This window comes from Geotrypetes seraphini, chromosome 1, assembly GCF_902459505.1.
Source record: "Geotrypetes seraphini chromosome 1, aGeoSer1.1, whole genome shotgun sequence".
NCBI lineage: Eukaryota > Metazoa > Chordata > Amphibia > Gymnophiona > Dermophiidae > Geotrypetes > Geotrypetes seraphini.
In genome coordinates, this window is record NC_047084.1 from 48891141 (window position 1) to 48911820 (window position 20680).

The 20680-nt window shown below is 45.0% G+C and overlaps 1 protein-coding gene across 10 annotated transcripts in view; it reads left to right on the top strand.

Annotated features, from left to right (window-relative positions):
- MIER3 (MIER family member 3) overlaps nt 1-20680 on the top strand; it is a 146025-nt gene that overhangs the window by 101676 nt on the left and 23669 nt on the right. For all 10 annotated transcript variants that reach the window (XM_033930962.1, XM_033930953.1, XM_033930991.1 and 7 more), the window contains one exon: nt 6018-6099. In XM_033930962.1, the coding sequence (XP_033786853.1) occupies nt 6018-6099 (82 nt within the window). The remainder of the gene's footprint in view (nt 1-6017; nt 6100-20680) is intronic.

The window sequence follows — 20680 nt, forward strand, 5'->3', positions numbered from 1 at the left end:
TCGTATTGAGAGGTAGTTAGAAATAAAAAGAAAGAGGGATTGTTTAAAATTGCTGATTAAAAAATTAAAAGTAATAATAAGTGAAAAAATTTTAAATATTAAAAGAAGTTTTAAAAAGGAAAGTTTTTAAGTAAGATTTAAATAGGTTCAGGTCTTTGATTTCTCTAATATATAAAGGAAGGGCATTCCAAGTAAGGGGAACCATGACTGAGAATATGTCGTGACGTCTGGTTCCGATGATAATCCCCTCATTGCCCCAGGTACACTAGCCCATCGGGACAGATAGGGAAATATGATAAAGTACCTGAATGTAAAACCACTTAGGATATAAGTGGTATATAAATAATAATAAATAAATAAATAAATATTCAGATTGACTTATATTCGAGTATATATGGTATTTATGGATTGCTAATATGCCCCAGGAGTTTAATGCGATTTTACAATTTAGAAGAGCCTGGCCATATCCAGGATTTACATTATTTCATTAGAATTCATGACATAAATATCTTGGTTTTTATGTGAAGTAAGGGTAGACAAACGAAAACTAGGTTAGTGTTCTTAGTCTCTACGACAACCTTGCTCAGAAAAAAACACAAATAATCACCAATAAATCTCCAGCCCCCTGGTTCACCAATGACCTCCGATTTCTAAAGAGGACACTGAGGAAAGCAGAGAGGAAATGGGTCAAACACCCAAACGAGGAGGCAAAGGCACACTGGAAAAACACATTAACCACCTATAAATCTGCCATTCTGGAGGCAAAAAAACCCCACTACTTACAAATCCTACAGAGAGCCCCTAACAGGTCCAAACACTTGTTCGCCCCGACAAACCAGCTCTTCTCCAACACCCAGGGAAACAGGCACAAGAACCCTACTGACCTTGACAGTGAAGCTCTCTCTGACTTCTTCCAATCCAAGGTGCAAAGCATCCGCAATAATCTTGACACCGCCACAAACAACAATCCCCCTCTAGCACTTCCCCAACCTAATCCCAATACCCCAGCATCGGTCACACTATCCCAGCTCCACATGGCCACTCATTCAGAAATTCTCGAAACGCTGAGGGAGCTCAGACCCTCCAGCACTATCCTTGACTCTTGCCCATCTAGCCTCCTACTATCCACTGAACACGCCATCCTCCCCATCATAAGCTTCTCCCTCTCCACTGGAGAGGTGCCACTCTGACCTGGGAATCAAGGACTCTGCCCTTCAATGCTTCACCTCCTTCCTGCATCAGAGAACTCAAATAGTCCTTCTAGGACCACACAAATCAGAACCCAAACCTATCAAATATGGTGTTCCCCAAGTGCCCTGTTGTCCCCCCTCCTATTTAACCTCTACATCAGACCGATCATTGATATAGCCCAGAAATACAACATCAAATCTACTCTTATGCTGATGATATTCAACTACTCCTTCCACTAGGTGAAAATCGATCAGCCCAAATTGCCAACCTCCAACTTTGCCTTTCTGACATGAAAAACTGGATGACAAATAACAAACTGCAGCTCAGCGCACTAAGACTGAACTCTTATGGATTAGAAAGAAAAACACCAAATACACTCACCCAACACTATCATGGGAATCCACCTCCCTAACAGCAGCAGACCAGATACGTAGCCTTGGAGTAACATTGGATGGCCACCTGTCCCTATCCACCCACATCTCCCAGGTAGTCTCCACATCCTTCTACTACCTCTGCCAACTGAGAAGGATCAAACCCTACATCTCCAAACTGGACCTAATTCAACTGCTCTACGCCTGTGTATTCTCCAGGAGGATTACTGCAACTCCATCTTTAATGGAGTAGCCAAAAAGGAACTCAAACGCCTCCAGCAAGTCCAAAACACAGCGATCCGCCTCCTATACAACCTCAATTATCACGACCCCATCTCCCCAGCCCTACGCACAGAGCACTGGCTACCAATCAACAAACGCTGCACACAAGGCTCTTGTAATAGCATAAAAGATTCCACGCCATCACCCCAACCTACATAAGTTCCAAGCTACACCCATATGCCCCTACCCACCCCCTCCACTCTAGAGCAGAGAGATGACTATGCATCCCCCCAGGAAGGTCTCTCCTGATGGAAACCGCCCACAAACACTCTTACAGCCACTTCATCCCACAGCTCTGGAACCAACTCTCCCCCCCCCCAAAATCAGATCACAGAACTCATTAATGACCTTCCGAAGAGCTGTGAAGATCTTTCTCTTCAACTAAAGGTCCAGCAGCAAACAATCCCCTCAACTCTCTCCCACCAACAACCACTAGTTGGTGATCCTCTGGTCCAATCTACTGTATTACCTCCCCAAGAATTTCCTATGAATATCGCTGTCCTTAAATTACTGTACTGTCCAGCCTTGTCATTATGCTACCATATTATATGGTATTGTACTGTATTGCCAAACGTAACATACTGTGAATGTTGGCTTGTAACCCATTCTGAGCTCCTGGGAGGATGGGAAAAAATTGAATAAAATAAATAAATATATGCAATTCTGGGTCAGGGGAGAGTTTACATGGTAATTCCAGGACTATGGGCAGTAGACATTGTAATCCTGGGTCCAGAGGGGGTACACACATTGCATATTGTACCAAAGGAGTTCAAGTAGCCCACGCGGGAACACCCCCACAGGATACACACCCTTCCATATTTGGGATAGGTACACACTGTAACTCTGGATCTGGGGAGTCCGGGTTAAGTACACGATATAGTTCTGAGTCTAGGGAGAATACAAATTATGAGCATAATGATAATAGTGTCCAAGTAGCTCAAGCGAGAAGCAACAAAAACACATGGAGGGCTATGTACGTTAATGCACACAGTCTGGGTAACAAGATCCTGGAACTGGAAACAGAAATAAGGAATGCCGACCTGGATGTGGTGGCAATATCTGAGACCTGGTTCACGGACACCCATGGGTGGGACATGGTCATACCGGGTTACAACTTGCTTCGCCGGGACAGGGAGGGCAGAATGGGAGGAGGTGTAGCATTATATACAAAAGATGACATTAAGGTCACAAGAATCGCAGACGTCCGGTACACTGGGGAATCTCTTTGGGTCAATTTGGCCAGAGGAAAGGACAAATGCCTGTATCTTGGAGTAATTTACAGACCCCCAAGACAACAGGATGACCTAGATATGGAGTTAATAGGAGATATAGAGAATATCACCTTGCGTGGGGACACAGTACTGTTAGGCGACTTCAACATGCCTGATGTGGATTGGGACACACTTACCTCTGCTTCTGGCAGCAGTAGGAGGCTATTGAACTCTTTGAGGGGAGCACGTCTCAGGCAACTGGTGTTGGACCCAACAAGGGATCAGGCAATACTGGACCTGTTACTCACCAATGGGGAAAGTGTCACAGAAGTCTCGGTGGGAGAAACATTGGCCTCCAGCGACCACAACATGATATGGTTCAATCTTAGGAAAGGCTTCACTAAACCTACCACACTGACCAAGGTCCTCAAATTCAAGGACACAAACTTCCAGAACATGAGAGAATTTGTTCACCAGGTGCTACAAAGCCAAGCAGAAACCAATAGCGTAGAAGAAATGTGGTCGACTCTGAAAGCCACCATACAGGAAGCGACAAACCGCTATGTTAAATTAGTAAGTAAACGGCGTATGAACAATAAGCCACAGTGGTTCACCGCGGAGATCTCAGACCTCATCAAGAAAAAAAAAAAAGCATTCATCTCTTACAAACAATCAGGGAACCAAGACTCTAGAGCAGAATACCTGACCAAGTCTAAAGCCGTCAAAACTGCAGTCAGGGAGGCTAAATTCCACATGGAAGAGTCTCTAGCAAAGAACATCCAGAAGGGAGATAAATCATTCTTCAGGTACATCAGTGACAGAAGAAAAAACTCGGGAGGGATAGTACGTCTTAGGAAACCAGACGGTGAATATGTGGAAAAAGACTCGGAAAAGGCACAACTATTAAATGAATATTTCTGCTCAGTCTTCACCCGAGAAGCGCCGGGGCAAGGCCCTCAGCTACAGACAAGGGTTAGCTCGGCTGACCCATTTAATAATTTCAAGTTTACACCCAGCAGTGTCTACGATGAACTGTCAAGGCTCAAGGTTAACAAGGCTATGGGGCCTGACAACCTACACCCCAGGGTGCTCAGGGAGTTGAGTGATGTATTGGCGGAACCGCTGTCCGTGCTCTTCAACCTCTCCCTTAGTACAGGCAGCGTCCCATTGGACTGGAGGACGGCTAACGTCATTCCACTTCACAAGAAAGGCTCAAAAATTGAGGCAGCAAACTATAGACCGGTGAGTCTCACATCAGTATTGAGCAAACTAATGGAAACCTTAATCAAACACCAATTAGACACAATCCTTGATGAGGAGAACCTGCAGGATCCCCGTCAACATGGATTTACTAAGGGGAGATCCTGCCAATCCAACCTGATCAGCTTCTTTGACTGGGTGACGAGGAAGCTAGATGTTGGGGAGTCCTTGGACATCGTGTACCTGGACTTTAGCAAAGCATTCGACAGTGTACCACACCGCAGGTTGCTAAGTAAAATGAGTTCTATAGGATTGGGCGAGACATTGACAAAATGGGTTGGGAACTGGCTTGGAGGTAGGCTTCAAAGGGTTATGGTAAACGGCACCCCCTCTGAAATGACAGAGGTGATCAGTGGAGTGCCCCAAGGCTCGGTCTTGGGCCCGATCCTGTTCAATATCTTCATAAGTGACTTGACAGAAGGGCTCCGAGGTAAAATAACATTATTCGCCGATGACGCCAAGCTAAGCAATGTAGTGGGCAAAAGCACAACGGACAAAAACTCAATGCCCGACATGATGCACGATCTACTCCTACTGGAGCGCTGGTCTAGGACCTGGCAACTCAGTTTCAATGCCAAAAAATGCAAAGTTATGCACTTGGGTAGCCAAAATCCATGCAGGACTTATACCCTTAATGGTGAGATCCTAACAAGAACAGTAGCAGAGCGAGACTTAGGGGTGATCGTCAGTGAGGACATGAAAGCTGCCAATCAAGTGGAGAAGGCTTCATCTAAGGCAAGACAAATCATGGGCTGCATACGCAGGGGTTTCGTCAGCCGTAAGCCGGAGGTCATTATGCCATTGTATAGATCCATGGTGAGGCCCCACCTGGAGTACTGTGTGCAATTTTGGAGGCCGCATTATCGCAGGGATGTGCTGAGGATGGAGTCGGTCCAGAGAATGGCCACTCGGATGGTCTCGGGACTCAAGGATCTCCCGTACGAGGAACGGCTGGAAAAATTGCAGCTATACTCACTCGAGGAGCGCAGAGAGAGGGGAGACATGATCGAGACGTTCAAATATCTCACAGGCAGAGTCAAGACAGAGGAAGATATCTTCTTTTTCAGGGGTCCCACGGCAACAAGAGGTCATCCGTGGAAAATCAGAGGCGGGAAACTGCGAGGTGACACCAGGAAGTTCTTTTTTACTGAAAGGGTGGTTGATCGCTGGAATAGTCTTCCACTTCAGGTGATTGAGGCCAGCTGCGTGCCTGATTTTAAGGCCAAATGGGATCGACACGTGGGATCTATTCACAAGGTAAAGGTAGGGGAGGGTCATTAGGGTGGGCAGACTGGATGGGCCGTGGCCCTTATCTGCCGTCAATTTCTATGTTTCTATGTTTCTATATTAATAACAGAATGTAGAAGCATAGCCCTAACATGAGTTAAAAACCTATCTCTTTGACAAATTCCTCTAACTCCCCTCCCCTTGAAATGCCTCCAAACTCTGAACCATCCTACCCTGCCAAGCCACTATAGGGCCTCTCATAATCGATTCTGTTTATCTAAATGGTCTGTCCTTGTTACACCTATATATTATAAGCCTTATCATTGCCATGTTTGTAACTTCGCTGTAAATGTACAGTCTCTTCCTCTGTTAACCGCATTGAACTTCCATGGTATTGCGGTATACAAGAATAAAGTTATTATTATTATTACCATGATTCTGTTCCATTAATTATTATTATTTTTTACCATTATAGGCACTCTATGAACTTCTAAAATGTAATTTTAATGTAAAGGAAGCAGTTGAGAGATACCGCTGCAACAGGAGGACACCCCAAGGTAAGAAATACATTGAGGAAAAATCTACTTTAGAAAATTAGAGCGATGTCTTGACTATTTTCCCCACTGGCATTATTTCTAGATTGTTTGTTTAGTTTGTGTATGTACACTTTTTACACAGGGGTGCATGGTTATATGCTTTCCATTTAAAAATGTTTTGCATGTGAAAGATCAATATTATTTCCAAGAGACTACTGTGTAAAACTTTGAGAAGATAAAAATACATCTCGTCACTTCATGGTTATAGATGCTACCCAATTGACTATTTTTACTTTCTTGCGCAGTAGGCACATCATTCCTGATCCTGTGGGTTGTGTATCTCTGATTCTAAGATCTGGTGTACAGAGCCTCATTTACATTTTTTTTCAGCTCCACCTCCCCTCACTCTGGGCTATCCTGTAATTCCTCAGTTTTACTCTACAAGTGAGATGGTAGCCTGTCTATTTTGCCCGTGTTTATTTTTCTTTAATTTTGTTTTTTGTTATCCGATCATGAAGCTTTTCGGTGCTGCAGAGGCTCCCAGTCTCGGGACATCACTGGCTGTTAGAGAACACAGACTCTGAGGGCAGAAGTCTGTAGCCAAGAGGCAGCCTGCTTGGCCCTACTTGCATTAACAGTCTGGAAACTCAGGGACCCATTCCCTTGGGAGCAAGGCTCACTCCATGTTTTGTCCACAGAGAGCTTAAGCACAGGCTGAGTTGTCCCATGGCGGTTCTTATAAAGAATTGGGGTGCTGTCTGTGTTCCTCCCCTGACTTTGCATGCAGGTTTCAATGGGAGTTTGAGGTCTCAGTCCAGTTGGTAGGACTGAGAAGCAATCAGAAGAAGTAAGCTATCCAAGTTTCCAGGCTTGTCTGAGGAAGAGGTTCTTTGACTGCAGTTTTAGCCTATGCAACTCCCAGCATCTGCATGGTACAGCGAGTACTGGCTGTAACAGCCTATGAAAGAAATCAGGGAGGGAGATCTCTAAAAGTAGTTTTTAAAGGCTTTCTAGGGCCAGGGTCCCATACTAAGATCCTATTCCCTGAATTTTTGACTCCTGATTTAACTCCCATGGGCAGTTTTCAGTGCTAAAATCACTGCTTTGGCGGCCACCTTGAATTTCCCAGTTTTGGAATAAAAGCCTCTATCTGCCTCAGAACACCTCAATTTTACTCTCATTCTGTTTAGATAGACTCCTCAGACCAGGATATTCAGGATTCATGCCAGATTTGCGCTGGATGACTGGCCAAGGACCGTCCATGTCCCATGTGCTGCACAGCACCTGGAAAGGGGAGGGAGGGGCAAGAGCCATTGGATCAGCCTCCTAAAGTTCTTCTGGTGGTATTGGATCCCAGATGACATGAGTTCCAGCTCCAACCCCCCCCCCAAAAAAAAACAAACAAACAAACAACAACTGGTTGGAGCTGGGAAATAGTCTAAGTACATCTCCAGTGAAGCTCAGCTGCGCATCTGTCATGAAACCCCAGAGTGGTACACAGGAGCACTGACAAGGGCCCTTTGGGTGTCCTAGTTCAACTTTTGCTCCAGAATTTATAAGCATGATGTACAAAGTGTACTTAAATTAGTGTTCGCAATGACTCCTCGGGGGTCACTGTGGTGGTAGCACCAGCGATTCTCTCTTCTGAGTGTAATTTCCCCACAGCAGAGCCATGCGCAAGATATGGGGGTACAGTTTGAAGAAGACTGGGATGAAGTGGAGTCTTTATCTATGCCTTTACTTTCCCAGTCTGGATCCTCAGTATTAGAAGATTGGGAGAGCCAAGTCTCAATCAGGTGGCAGCCCTGGATCTCGGAGAGGACCCAACTTTGGGCAAGCTGTTTAAGCCCACAGCGCTTTTGGAGATTAATTATTTGGAGAGACTCTGTAATAAAGATAGAACTTCCACAGACTTCTGCCCAGTGCTCGCTTATGAGCAGCACTAAGGCCTCAGACCAAATGCTTTCCCTCCCATCTGGACATTACTAAGATGCTGATAGACCATTGGGAGGTCCCAGAAGGGCCTCTTCAGGTGGCTCAGGCCATGATGAAACTTTATCTAATGGATGCTGAATTTCATCAACTGTTTATTCTGCCAAAAGTGGATTCCCTGGTAGTACAGGTTACTAAGTGTACCTCCCTCGTCAGTGAAGGGAGAATAGTGTTGAAATATGCACAGGACCGCAAGCTGGATTTTGTCCTTAAAGGTAATTTGAAGCCACGGCATTGGGGTTCATCACACGGGCTTGCCACTCAAGGTTACATTGTGCTCCAGGAATGGATGCCAATTCAGATCTCTACTTCCTTATGTCAGGAGTGGATTATGTGACAGACAGTGGGTGGCAGATTCAGCCTTTAAGGCTATGCTGAGCATATTGCCCTTTAAAGGTCAATTGCTCTTTGATAAAGAGCTTGACAACCTTATGTCCAGCATGTAGGATCATAAACCAAAGTCTTTATCAGACAGCAGACCAAAGGCCTCTAGGGCAGTGATCTTTGCTAATTTTTAAGCAAGGGCTATTTTCGGTCTAAAAGAGCTAACAGAGAGCCGACAAATATGTTCCTACTTGGGGCCATGCCACCAATAACACTTCATGGCATTTATTCCTACCAGAACATCTTGCCTTGGTAACACATGCAGAGCACAGATAAACCCTATGCAAATACAGGACCACAAACTAAAAGTCCTAATATATACAAACAAAACCCTAAAATGCCTGACTGCATGCAGTACAATACCAGAGAAATAGAGAGAAATGCATTTATTCCTGAACAGTGCAAAATATAGACAGCAGATTGTGACCAGGTAAGGCCTGGACTGGATTAGACCGGTGTCCTGACCCGGGTCATCCAAACCTTGGCCGAGTGATTAAAGCAAGGTATGGACAGTAGAGGAGAGTGCATATAAAATAAAAATCAATGAAAAAGTGTTCAGTGTGAATTTTTTTTTTTAAATTTCTTCTTTATACTATGGTACAGTTCAAAACAAACAAAAACTCTCATTGGTGGCTAAGCAGCCCGTTAGCCCATCATGCTCATTCAGCTTTACAGTTTAAGAAAATCTGGCAATTTCTAAAAGCTTGCCTCTGGAGCAGTTAGCATTGTTCACCCTGAGCATGGGATTTTCTACCCTTAACAGATCTGGGTTGTTTAGATCCCCTGCCCAGTCAATCCCAACAATTGATGGTATACAAAAAAGAAAACTCCACAAAGGTGCCTTAACCAAGCTGTGCTCTGCCAGTTTTCAACTCACAAAAACAACTTTTCAATTTTAAGTCCTGGAACCTGCTTGCACTGCTTGGCCAGGTTCTCCTACAGTTTTTCTGTGATTATGCAAATTCAGGAGCAGTAATTCCTAACTCTTCTGTTATCCCAGAACAAGCAGGCAGCATATTCTTAACTGATGGGTGACGGCACTGACGGAGCCCCGGTACGGACAATTTTAGAGTGATTGCACTCTAAGAACTTAGAAAGTTCTAGTTAGGCCGCACCGTGCATGCGCGAGTGCCTTCCCGCCCGACGGAGGCGCGCAGTCCCCAGTTTCTTAGTTTCCGCGGAGCTAAGAAGACGCGTTGTTTTCAACGGCCGTTGAAAGATTTTTCACTTGCCTTCCCGCTCGTGTATTTTTCTTCCTTTTTTTAATTTGTTTCTCTATTAAAAAAAAACAAAAAACAAATTGATAATTTTTCTTTTATTTTCTCGGGTTCGCGGAAGCCCTTCTTTACCTTCATGCCCCCTCAGCCAGGATTCAAAAAGTGCCAACGGTGTGCGCACCCCATCTCGTTGACCGACCCGCACAATTGGTGTCTGCAGTGCTTGGGTCCGGATCACAGGGCTTCCACCTGCACCCGTTGTGCTACTCTTAAGAAGCGCACTTTAAAAAACAGGCAGCTTCAACAGAAACTTCTCTTCGGAGCCGCGATGGCTGATCCCTCGGCATCGACACCGGCATCGACGGCTTCTCAACCGGCGCCCAGTTCCTCGACGCCACGTGACATCGCTCCGGCTTCGCACCCTTCAGGTAAGCCAGCTAAGAAGCCTTCCTCCTTGGAGCGTCCTCCAGTCGCTATGGCAGAGAGTTCAGTCCTGCCGACCTCGAGGCGCCCACGTAAATGCTCCGCCCCTATTGAGGTGAGTGCATCCTCCTCGGCCTCCTCATCCTCTGGGCGTCGAGCAGCACCACAGGTACCGCAGAAAAAGAAAGCGATACCGGTGCCTTCCTTGGATGACCGTATTGCGGCTGTCCTTCAGGTCCAACTGAAAGAGCAATTACAACAGCTCCTTCCTGCTCTGTTGGCACCGAACCTTCCAGTCCCGGTCCGGTCTGAGCCGCCGGTACCGGCCGTGGAGCATCCGCTATTGTCGGCTTCCACTCTTTCGGTACCGGTCCATTCTGCCTTCTCGGTTTCCATGCCAGTATTATCTGCGGAACCGAGAGGCCTCCACCGGGCTGTTCAAATGACCGAACCTCCACTGCTGTCAGATCACTCCCGGCACCGGCAACCTCTCACTTCTCCAGGTACCACCTCTATGCGTTCCGGGAAGTCGGTGTGCAAAACCCGGCATGCTGAACCTTCGACACCGGACTCCCGGGGTCGAGGCTCTCAGGTACGGGACCCTGATCTGTGGGATGACTCTGAAGAGCCCTTGCTGTCTGAAGATGACATTTCTTCAGCTGAGGAAGATCCCTCTCTGCGGGAACCTGCTTCTAAACCGGAACATTCCTCCTTTACATCCTTTTTAAAGGAGATGTGTGAGTCTCTTTTTATTCCCTTGGAGGCTGAATCCAAAAAATCTAAGGCATTCCTTGAAGTTTTGGACTTTGATCAGCCTCCAAAGGAATTTCTTAAATTGCCCCTCCATGATATTTTGAGGGAGACTTTCTATAAAAATCTCGAGACACCTTTAACCATTCCTGGTGCTCCTCGCAAGTTGGATACTTTATACAAAGTCATTCCAATTCCGGGCTTTGACAAACCCCAGCTCCCACATGAATCTTTGTTGGTTGAGTCCACTCTCAAAATGTCTGTGGGCACTAGTGTCTATGCTTCTGTCCCTCCTGGCAGAGAGGGGAAGGCCATGGATAAGTTTGGCAAGCGTTTGTACCAAAATGCTATGCTTGCCAATAGATCAGGTAATTATGCATTTCATTTTTCCTTTTATTTGAAGCACCTCATTCAACAACTGGCTTCCTTTGAAAAGTACTTACCTGAACGGAAACTAGCTTCTTTCCACCAGTACACTTCCATTCTCTTACAGCTTAGAAAATTCATGGTCCGTTCAATTTACGACACCTTCGAACTCACCTCGAGGGCTACTGCGATGGCTGTGGCTATGCGCCGTCTGGCTTGGCTTCGGGTTTCGGAGCTTGATATCAACCACCAGGACCTCCTTGCTAATGCTCCTTGGCCTCGGGGATGAGTTATTTGGTGACTCTCTCGATTCCACCACACAGAAATTGTCGGCACATGAGACTCGCTGGGACACTCTTCTAAAGAATAAAAAGAAGCCTCCACCTGCTCGGCCCTTTCGCCAACAATCGTCCTATCAGCGCCGCTACTCTGCTAGACCCTTACCATCTGCTCCTCAGCAGCCTAGACGCCAGCGTCAGCAGAAACGCCATCAACCTTGTGCTCCACAGCAGCAACAGGTGAAGCCTCCTGCACAACCGAAGTCCACTCAACCCTTTTGACTTCATTCTCCAGGGCCTAGCCAGTCTTCCACCCTCGTCCCTTCTGCCTCAACCCATAGGAGGAAGTCTTTCTACTTTCCTCAGCCGTTGGGAGATCATCACTTCAGACTAATGGGTTTTAAACATCATTCGCCACGGCTATTCTCTCAACTTTCAGACTTTTCCTACCCAAAGTCCTCCAAAAGAGTCTGCTTTGAACACCTCAGTCCTCCCTCCTCCTTCAGGAGGTCCAATCCCTTCTTCTTCTGAACGCCATAGAGGAAGTTCCTCTAGATCAGAAGGGGCAGGGATTCTACTCCCGCTATTTTCTGGTTCCCAAAAATACCGGGGACCTCAGACCCATACTAGATCTCCGAGATCTCAACAAATGCTTGGTCAAGGAAAAGTTCAAAATGCTTTCTCTGGCCACACTTTATCCTCTTCTCACTCAGGGCGACTGGCTATGCTCCCTCGATCTCAAGGAGGCCTACACTCACATCCCGGTCAATCTGGCCTCCAGACAGTATTTTCGCTTCATAATCAATCGCTGTCATTACCAGTACAAAGTGTTACCCTTCGGTCTTGCCTCCTCTTGCCTTGTCTCATTGTGATGGCCGCTTTTCTACGCTCTCACCATCTTCAAGTCTTCCCTTACCTGGACGACTGGTTAATCAAGGCTCCTTCATCTCAGGAAGTGCTTCATGCCACCAACCAGACCATCCTATTTCTCCAATTTCTGGGTTTCGAGATCAATCTGCCCAAGAGGCATCTCATCCCCACTCAGCGGCTTCTGTTCATCGGAGCGATCTTAGACACTGTTCTCATGAGGGCGTTTCTTCCATCCAATCGCCTTCAGACTCTTCTTCATCTCTGTCAGCAGGTGCTCTCACAGCCGTCCATCTCTGCAAAACAAATGATGATGCTCTTGGGTCACATGGCCTCAACAGTTCATGTCACCCCCTTCACACGTCTTCACCTGCGTACTCTTCAATGGACCCTAGCTACCCAGTGGTCCCAGGCGACGGATCCTTGTTCGCGACACATATCTGTGACATCGTCTCTTCGACAGTCTCTACAATGGTGGTTGAAATCTTACAATCTCTCCAGAGGCCTTCTGTTCCATCTGCCTCCTCATCATCTAGTCATCACCACAGACGCATCCCCATATGCCTGGGGAGCTCACTTGAACAATTTCCAAACCCAAGGTCTTTGGACTGCCCAGGAAAAGAAACATCACATCAATTTCCTGGAACTCAGAGCGATGTTTTATGCCCTCAAGGCTTTTCAGCATCTCCTCTTTCCTCAAGTTTTACTTCTTTGCACCGACAATCAAGTAGCAATGTACTACATCAACAAACAGGGTGGGACGGGCTCTCGCCTGTTGTGTCAGGAGGCCCAAAAGATTTGGTCTTGGGCGACAGCTCACCATTTGTTCCTGAAAGCTGTCTACATCCAGGGAGAGCAGAATTCCTTAGCAGACGATCCCATAACTCTTCAGTCCATTTTCGCTCAATGGGACACTCCTCAGGTGGACCTTTTTGCAGCTCCTCACAATCATCAACTGCCCCAATTTTGCTCCAGACTCTACTCCCCTCACCGTCTGGTAGCAGATGCGTTTCTCCTGGATTGGTCCAATCTATTCCTTTATGCATTCCCTCCTCTGCCTCTCATGTTGCGGACCTTATTCAAGCTCCGGAGGGACCAAGCCACCATGATTCTCATCGCTCCACGGTGGCCCAGGCAGCATTGGTTCTCCCTTCTACTTCAACTCAGTTCCAGGGAGCCCATACTTCTTCCACTGTTTCCTTCTCTGCTTACTCAGCATCAGCAGTCCCTCCTACATCCCAACCTACAGTCTCTGCACCTGACAGCTTGGTATCTCTCGGGCTGACCTCGGCTCATTCACTTCTTTCTCAGCCTGTCCGTTCTATTCTTGATGCTTCCTGGAAGCCGGCCACTCTTCAATGCTATCAACAGAAGTGGACCCGGTTTTCTTCCTGGTGCCTTCTGCATCATCATGATCCAACTTCGCTAGCCGTAAAACTTGTGTTGGATTATCTCCTTTCTTTGTCTAACTCTGGTCTCAAATCAACTTTTGTCAGAGTCCACCTCAGTGCCATTACTGCTTTTCATGAGCCAGTTCATGGAAAACCTCTTACTGCTCATCCTTTGGTTTCCAGATTCATGCGGGGACTTTTCAATGTGAAACCACCTCTCAAGCCCCCTCCTGTGGTCTGGGATCATAATGTGGTTCTTTCCGCCTTAATGAAGCCTCCTTTTGAACCATTGGCCACAGCTCATTTCAAATTTCTCACTTGGAAAGTGGTCTTTCTTATTGCTCTCACCTCTGCCAGGAGGGTCAGTGAGTTGCATGCACTAGTTGCCGAGCCACCTTTCACAGTCTTTCACCATGACAAGGTGGTTCTGCGTACACATCCAAAATTCCTCCCTAAGGTTGTATCTGACTTTCATCTTAACCAGTCCATTGTCCTGCCTGTATTCTTCCCGAAACCTCATTCTCATCCTGGAGAACAGGCTTTGCATACTTTGGACTGTAAGCGTGCTTTGGCTTACTATTTAGAGCACACTAAGCCTCACAGATCGTCTCCTCAACTTTTTCTGTCCTTTGATCCCAATAAGTTGGGCCATCCTGTGTCTAAATGTACGTTATCCAATTGGCTTGCTGCTTGCATCTCGTTCTGTTATGCTCAGACCGGACTGACACTGGAAGGTTCTGTCACGGCCCATAAGGTTAGAGCTATGGCAGCATCTGTAGCTTTCCTCAGATCAACTCCTATTGAGGAAATCTGCAAGGCTGCTACTTGGTCCTCAGTTCATACTTTCACATCTCATTATTGTCTGGATGCATTCTCCAGATGGGATGGACACTTCGGCCAATCTGTTTTACAAAATTTATTTTCCTAATGGCCAACCTTCCCTCCATCCCTCTTTGAGTTAGCTTGGAGGTCACATCAGTTAAGAATATGCTGCCTGCTTGCCTGAGATAAAGCACAGTTACTTACCGTAACAGGTGTTATCCAGGGACAGCAGGCAGATATTCTTACGTCCCACCCACCTCCCCGGGTTGGCTTCTTAGCTGGCTTATCCTAACTGGGGACCGCGCACCTCTGTCGGGCGGGAAGGCACTCGCGCATGCACGGTGCGGTCTAACTAGAACTTTCTAAGTTCTTAGAGTGCAATCACTCTAAAATTGTCTGTACCGGGGCTCCGTCGGTGCCTTCACCCATCAGTTAAGAATATTTGCCTGCTGTCCCTGGATAACACCTGTTACGGTAAATAACTGTGCTTTATCCTTAATGCAATCAGAAGCAGTAATTCTGTTATCAGTTTTGTGAGCCAACACCACATTATCATAAACAGCATTTTTACTTTTCCCAAAATTTATTATGTAATCATGCCTTCAAAGAAGCATGATTCCTCAGGTTCCATTTCAACATCATTAGCTAACATTTCTTTTGGCATTTCTACATGATATTCATCATTATAGTTAGAAAAATGATTAGAGGTTTTAGTCCTGAGGTTTTCTACCTGCTTTCTGTGGGAAATGCAGGCTTCTGTCTTCTAAATCCTGGCTTGCACGGGTTTGCCTCTTTCCAAGGATTCTGGTATGCTGAAAGTTTGTGGCTGCCTCCACTGCCTAGAGGTCACATCCTTTTCTCCTACTGTGGGCTGATTGCCTCTAGGTGTAGCTGAGTTCTTGTAGCTTTTCGCTGCTGAGCCTTGGTAGCTTCTCTGCTGATTAGCCCTGCCCCCAGCTGGGCTGACTGCAGGAGCTAATTCACTTCTGAGTTTTGCTACCACCTACCTAGTGCCTGCTGGGACTTGTAGTTGTTTGTCCTTAGCTGTTCCTAAGCTAGGGCTAGGCAAGGATAATCAGGTCAGGGTTTCTGTATGTGTTCTTCCAAGGCCAATGATAGGCAGAGTCTTGCGAAAAATAATGTCACATCCGGGGCTGGTAGTTCTTGTCGCACTAGACTGGTTGAGTCATCTGCTGTATGCAGATTGGGTCCATCTAAAGCAAGGGTCTCAAAGTCCCTCCTTGAGGGCCACAATCCAGTCGGGTTTTCAGGATTTCCCCAATGAATATGCATGAGATCTATGTGCATGCACTGCTTTCAATGCATATTCATTGGGGAAATCTTGAAAACCCAACTGGATTGCGGCCCTTAAGGAGGGACTTTGAGATCCCTGATCTAAAGAGACCAGGGTCTCAAACTAGCCTGTCATCTGGGGTTATACCCTCATGGCCCAATCGCCCTGGAGGATCTAGAGCACTTTGGTCTTACGGAATATCTCTTGAGCATGTAGCTTTAGCGTGCAAAGGCTTTTCGGAAATGGTGATTGCCACTCTCCTAAAGTCCAAGAAGCAGACAATCTTGGCTGCCTATGCAAAGGCCTGGAAGTATTTCCAGGGCTGGTGTGCACAGAAGAGCAAGAACCCGGTCACGGCACCAGTTTCGTTGGTCCTAGCTTTACTTCAAGAAGGGTTGGAGAAAAGCCTAGTGGTTAGCTCCCTCTAAGTACAGATAGTGGTTCTCTCATGCTTTAGATATGTCAACTAAAAGGACATTGGCCTCTCACCCAGATGTGTCTAGATTTTTGAAGGGAGCATTACGTCTGCATCCTTTACATCAACTGTTTCCAACATGGAGTCTTAATCGTGTTCTGTGGGCTCTCACTAGAGCTCTGTATGAGCTGATGGAGAAGGCATCCTCGATGCACCTGACAGTAAAAATAGCATTTCTAGTTTCGCTCACATCAAAACATCGGGTGTCTGAACTATGGGCTTTATCCTGCAGAAAACTGTTTCTCCGATTTTTGGAAACAAGGGGAGTGCTGCATACAGTCCCCTCTTGCTTGCCAAAAGTTCTTTCCAGTTTTCATTTCAACCAGGAAATACGGTTGCTGGCTTTTACGCCCTTGAGGTCCAAGAAAAATGACAATGATCTGAAATTGCTGGATGTCTGCAGTGTTGCTTTGTTATTTGGAAGTGACAAATGTTTTGACTGTTGGATCATCTCTTTGTGCTGGTGGGTACTGGCCACCGGGGCCTGCTGACTTCAAAAGCGACCGTTTATAGATGTATTCATATGGCTATTTCTTCAGCTTATATCAGCAGGGTAAAGCAACCTTAAAGGCACATTCTATTAGGTGTGTGTAGCTTCCTCCTGGATGGAGTCTAGAGCAGTTTCTCCTGAGGAAATTTTGAAGAGCAGCCACATGGTCCTCTCTCCATACCTTCACAAAGTTTTATAGGGTAGATGTCGTAGTCAAACTGGATACCACATTCAGATCTTTAGTACTTTCAGAAGTGCATAATAAACACGGAGAAGGGGTTCCCCATGGGTTTGTGCTGGGACCACCACTTTTTGACACATTTATCAATGATCAAGAGATGGGAATAACTAGCGAGAGAATTACATTACATTAGTGTATTCTATCCCGCCAATACCTTTCAGTTCTAGGCGGTTTACAACAAGAGTTGGCCTAGGCATTTCCAGGGAGAATACATGGTTAATAGATGTAGTATGCATCGGGATCTATGGAGGGTCGATCAGGTTTAGTTAGATCATTTGACAAATTTCTTGAATAGAAAAGTTTTTAAGTTCTTTCCTGAATGTTTTGTAGTTGGGCGTCATAGTCAGCAGATTGGAGAGGTGGCAGTCTAGTTTCGCTGCTCTGGTGGCTAATAGTCCGTCGTATATTTTTATGCTTTGTATACCTTTGATTGGGGAGTGGGTGAAATGTGCATGAGTTCTCCTTGGTCTGGTCTGATGACACAAAGTTATTAAATCGCAAAAAGATTGTGAAAAATTGCAAGAGGACCTTGGGAGGGTATCAAAATGGCAGATGTTTAATGTGAACAAGTACAAAATGATGCATGTGGAAAGAGGAATCCAAACTATAGCTACATGATGCAGGGTTCCACATTAGGAGTCACTGCCCAAGAAAAGGTTCTTTGTGTCATCGTCAAGAATACTTTGAAATCTTCAGCTCAATTTGTGGCGGCTAAGCAAATAGAATGTTAGAGGAATTATCAGGAAAGGAATGGAAAACAAGGATGAAAATGTTATAATGCCCTTGTATCACTCTATGCAGTTCTGGTTGCCATACCTTAAAAAAGATGTAGCAGAATTAGAAAAGGTACAGAGAAGGGTGACAAAAATGATAAAAGGGATGGGACGACTTCTCTAAGAGAAAAGGATAAAGCACCTAGGGCTCTTCAGCTTGGAGAAAGAGATGACTCAGGGGTGATACGATAAGAGGTTTATAAAATACTGAATGGAATGGAAAGGGTAGATCTAAATCACTTGTTTACTCTTTAAAAATATACTAGGACTAGGGGGCATATGATGAAGCTACTAAGTAGTAGATTTAAAACAAGCCTGATAAAATATTGCTTCACACAACGTGTAATTAAACTTTGGAATTCGTTGCTGGAGAATGTTGTGAAATCAGTTAAATTAGCAGTGTTTAAAAAAGGTTTGGATAATTTCCTAAATGAGAAGTTCATAGGCCATTACTGAGATGACTTGGGGAAATCCACTGCTTATTCCTGGGATAAGCAGCATAAAATCTGTTTTACTACTTGGGATCTAGCTAGGTATTTATATGTTATATGTTCAAATGTTTCATGATTATTTTGTGTTAAATGTTGTGATATGAGCAGAATAGACTAGTTTCTCGGAAAGACTCTTATTCTCTAGTGCTGACCATTTGCTTTGATACGAACTGAGGACAGCCCAGAGTGAGGGGAGGCAGAGCAGAAAAAAAAAAAGTAAATTAGGCTCTGCACACCAGATCTTGCAATCGGAGATACACAACCCACAGGTTCAAGAATGAAGTGCTTATTTATTAGTAAGATTATCAAGGTAAGTTCCTAATTTTCTCTTAGGCATACCTATTTGGTTAAAATTTTTCTTTTGAATCACTTTTGTTATATGCATGATTCATATGACCCCCATTCAGACATCTTCACTTTAAGATTCCTCAGTAAACCTTATCAACCCAGTGCTCCCAAGCAATAGGATCCCTATCTGCTCCAGTGCAAGTTATCCCAGATTTCCAGCGCACTCTAATTGTGGATGGTAGCTAGCAGTATGGGGGTCTCCCATTCCAGCCCCCTCCCCCCCAAAATCTTCTAACCACAGATGCTTCGATGATGGGCTGGAGAAGTCATCTACACAGTCTCCACACTCAGTAAGTGTGGTCTCGCCACAAACAGACTCCTTATATCAATCTTCTAGAGCTATGAGTGATAGAGAACGCTCTCAAAACATTCCAGGACTGCCTCCTTCAACAGGTTGCCATGTTCTGTTTGAAAAACAATGATGCATGGGATGTTATCCCCTTTGTCTGGAGGTAGTCGAGGTTTGGAATTGAATCACTGCTCATGGAATACTTCTCAGGGCAGTTTACTTGGTAGTGAAGCAGAATGTGTTGGTAGACAGATTGAACAGACTTCTTGAGCCTCACAAATGGTCTCTCAGCATGACAGTTTTCTATCCAATTTTCTCTCTATGGGAAATGCCGGACATAGATCTCTCCACTTCCACTCAGAACAACAAACTCCCACAATTCTGTTCTAGACTCTTTGCCCCCAGTTGCATGATGTTCTCTACACATTTCCAATCCCTCTCATAAGGAAAACTTTACTCAAACTTTGCCAAGATTAGGGCACCTTGACTCTCATAGCACCCCTTTGGCCCTTTGTTTTGTATTCCTCCTAGAGCTTTCAACCAGGAAACCGTGGAAACTGCAATCGTATTCAAGTTCAATTTACAGTAAAACCTTGGATTGCAAGTAACTTGGTTTGCAAGTGTTTTGCAAGACAAGCAAAACATTTTATTAAATTTTAACTTGATATACAAATAATGTCTTGCAATACAAGTACATACAGTATATACACATCACAACTGAGCCGATGATTCTTCTCTCTCTGACGCTGTAGGAGTGTAGTGACTGTTCTAAACGAGCAAGGTTTGCAATACAAGTACATATAGTATTTTGTATTAAAGTTTTTGGGTTGTGAAACAAATTGTCTGAGTTTCCTTTATTTCCTATGGGGAAATTCGATTTGATATACGAGTGCTTTGGATTACAAGCATGCTTCTGGAACGAATTATGCTCGCAAAACAAGGTTTTACTGTATTTGATATACCGCAAATATAAAACCAAGATAAATCTAAGCGATTTACAATAAAATGTTATTTAAAAAATAAAAACAAAAATAAAATAAGAAGGGGAAGGGACAAAAAAAGACAAAATACATTGCTAACTCAGCAACATAGCAAACCCCCCCCCCATCATTAGCATTAGCAGCATGGTTTATTTCACCTTACAGATAAATGCTTTCTCCCTCTTGGCTGCTGTATCAGCTGTCATTGAAGCATCTAGGAAACCTTCCACTCAGTGCTGTTATCATTTCAAGAGGACATGATTTTCTTCCTGGTGTTCACTACATTCTCTGCAGCTTGTTTCATGTCCTCTTCTGTTCATCCTCGATTGCCTTCACTTCCTCTCTAATTTCGAGTCTAAAAAAAAATTCAATTCGAGTTCATCTTGGTGCTATCAGTGCATTTTGCTCCCACTTGGAGAAGAAGCCTCATTCTGTACATTCCTTAGTACAGTAGTCATTTTCACAAAAGGCCTATTCTACACACAAAACCATATATCAAACCATGGGATATTAACATGGGATATTAACATGGTTCTCTCTGCTCATAAAATATCCATTTGAGCCGCTTGCATCTTACTGCATCAAAGTTTTCACTTGTAAGGTCATTTTCCTCATAGCACTCACGTCTGCACACCATGTGAGTGAATTTCAAGCCCTTGTATCGGATTCTCCCTATACAAGATTCTATCATGACTTCGAACATAGCCCAAATTCTTTCATAAAGTAGTCTC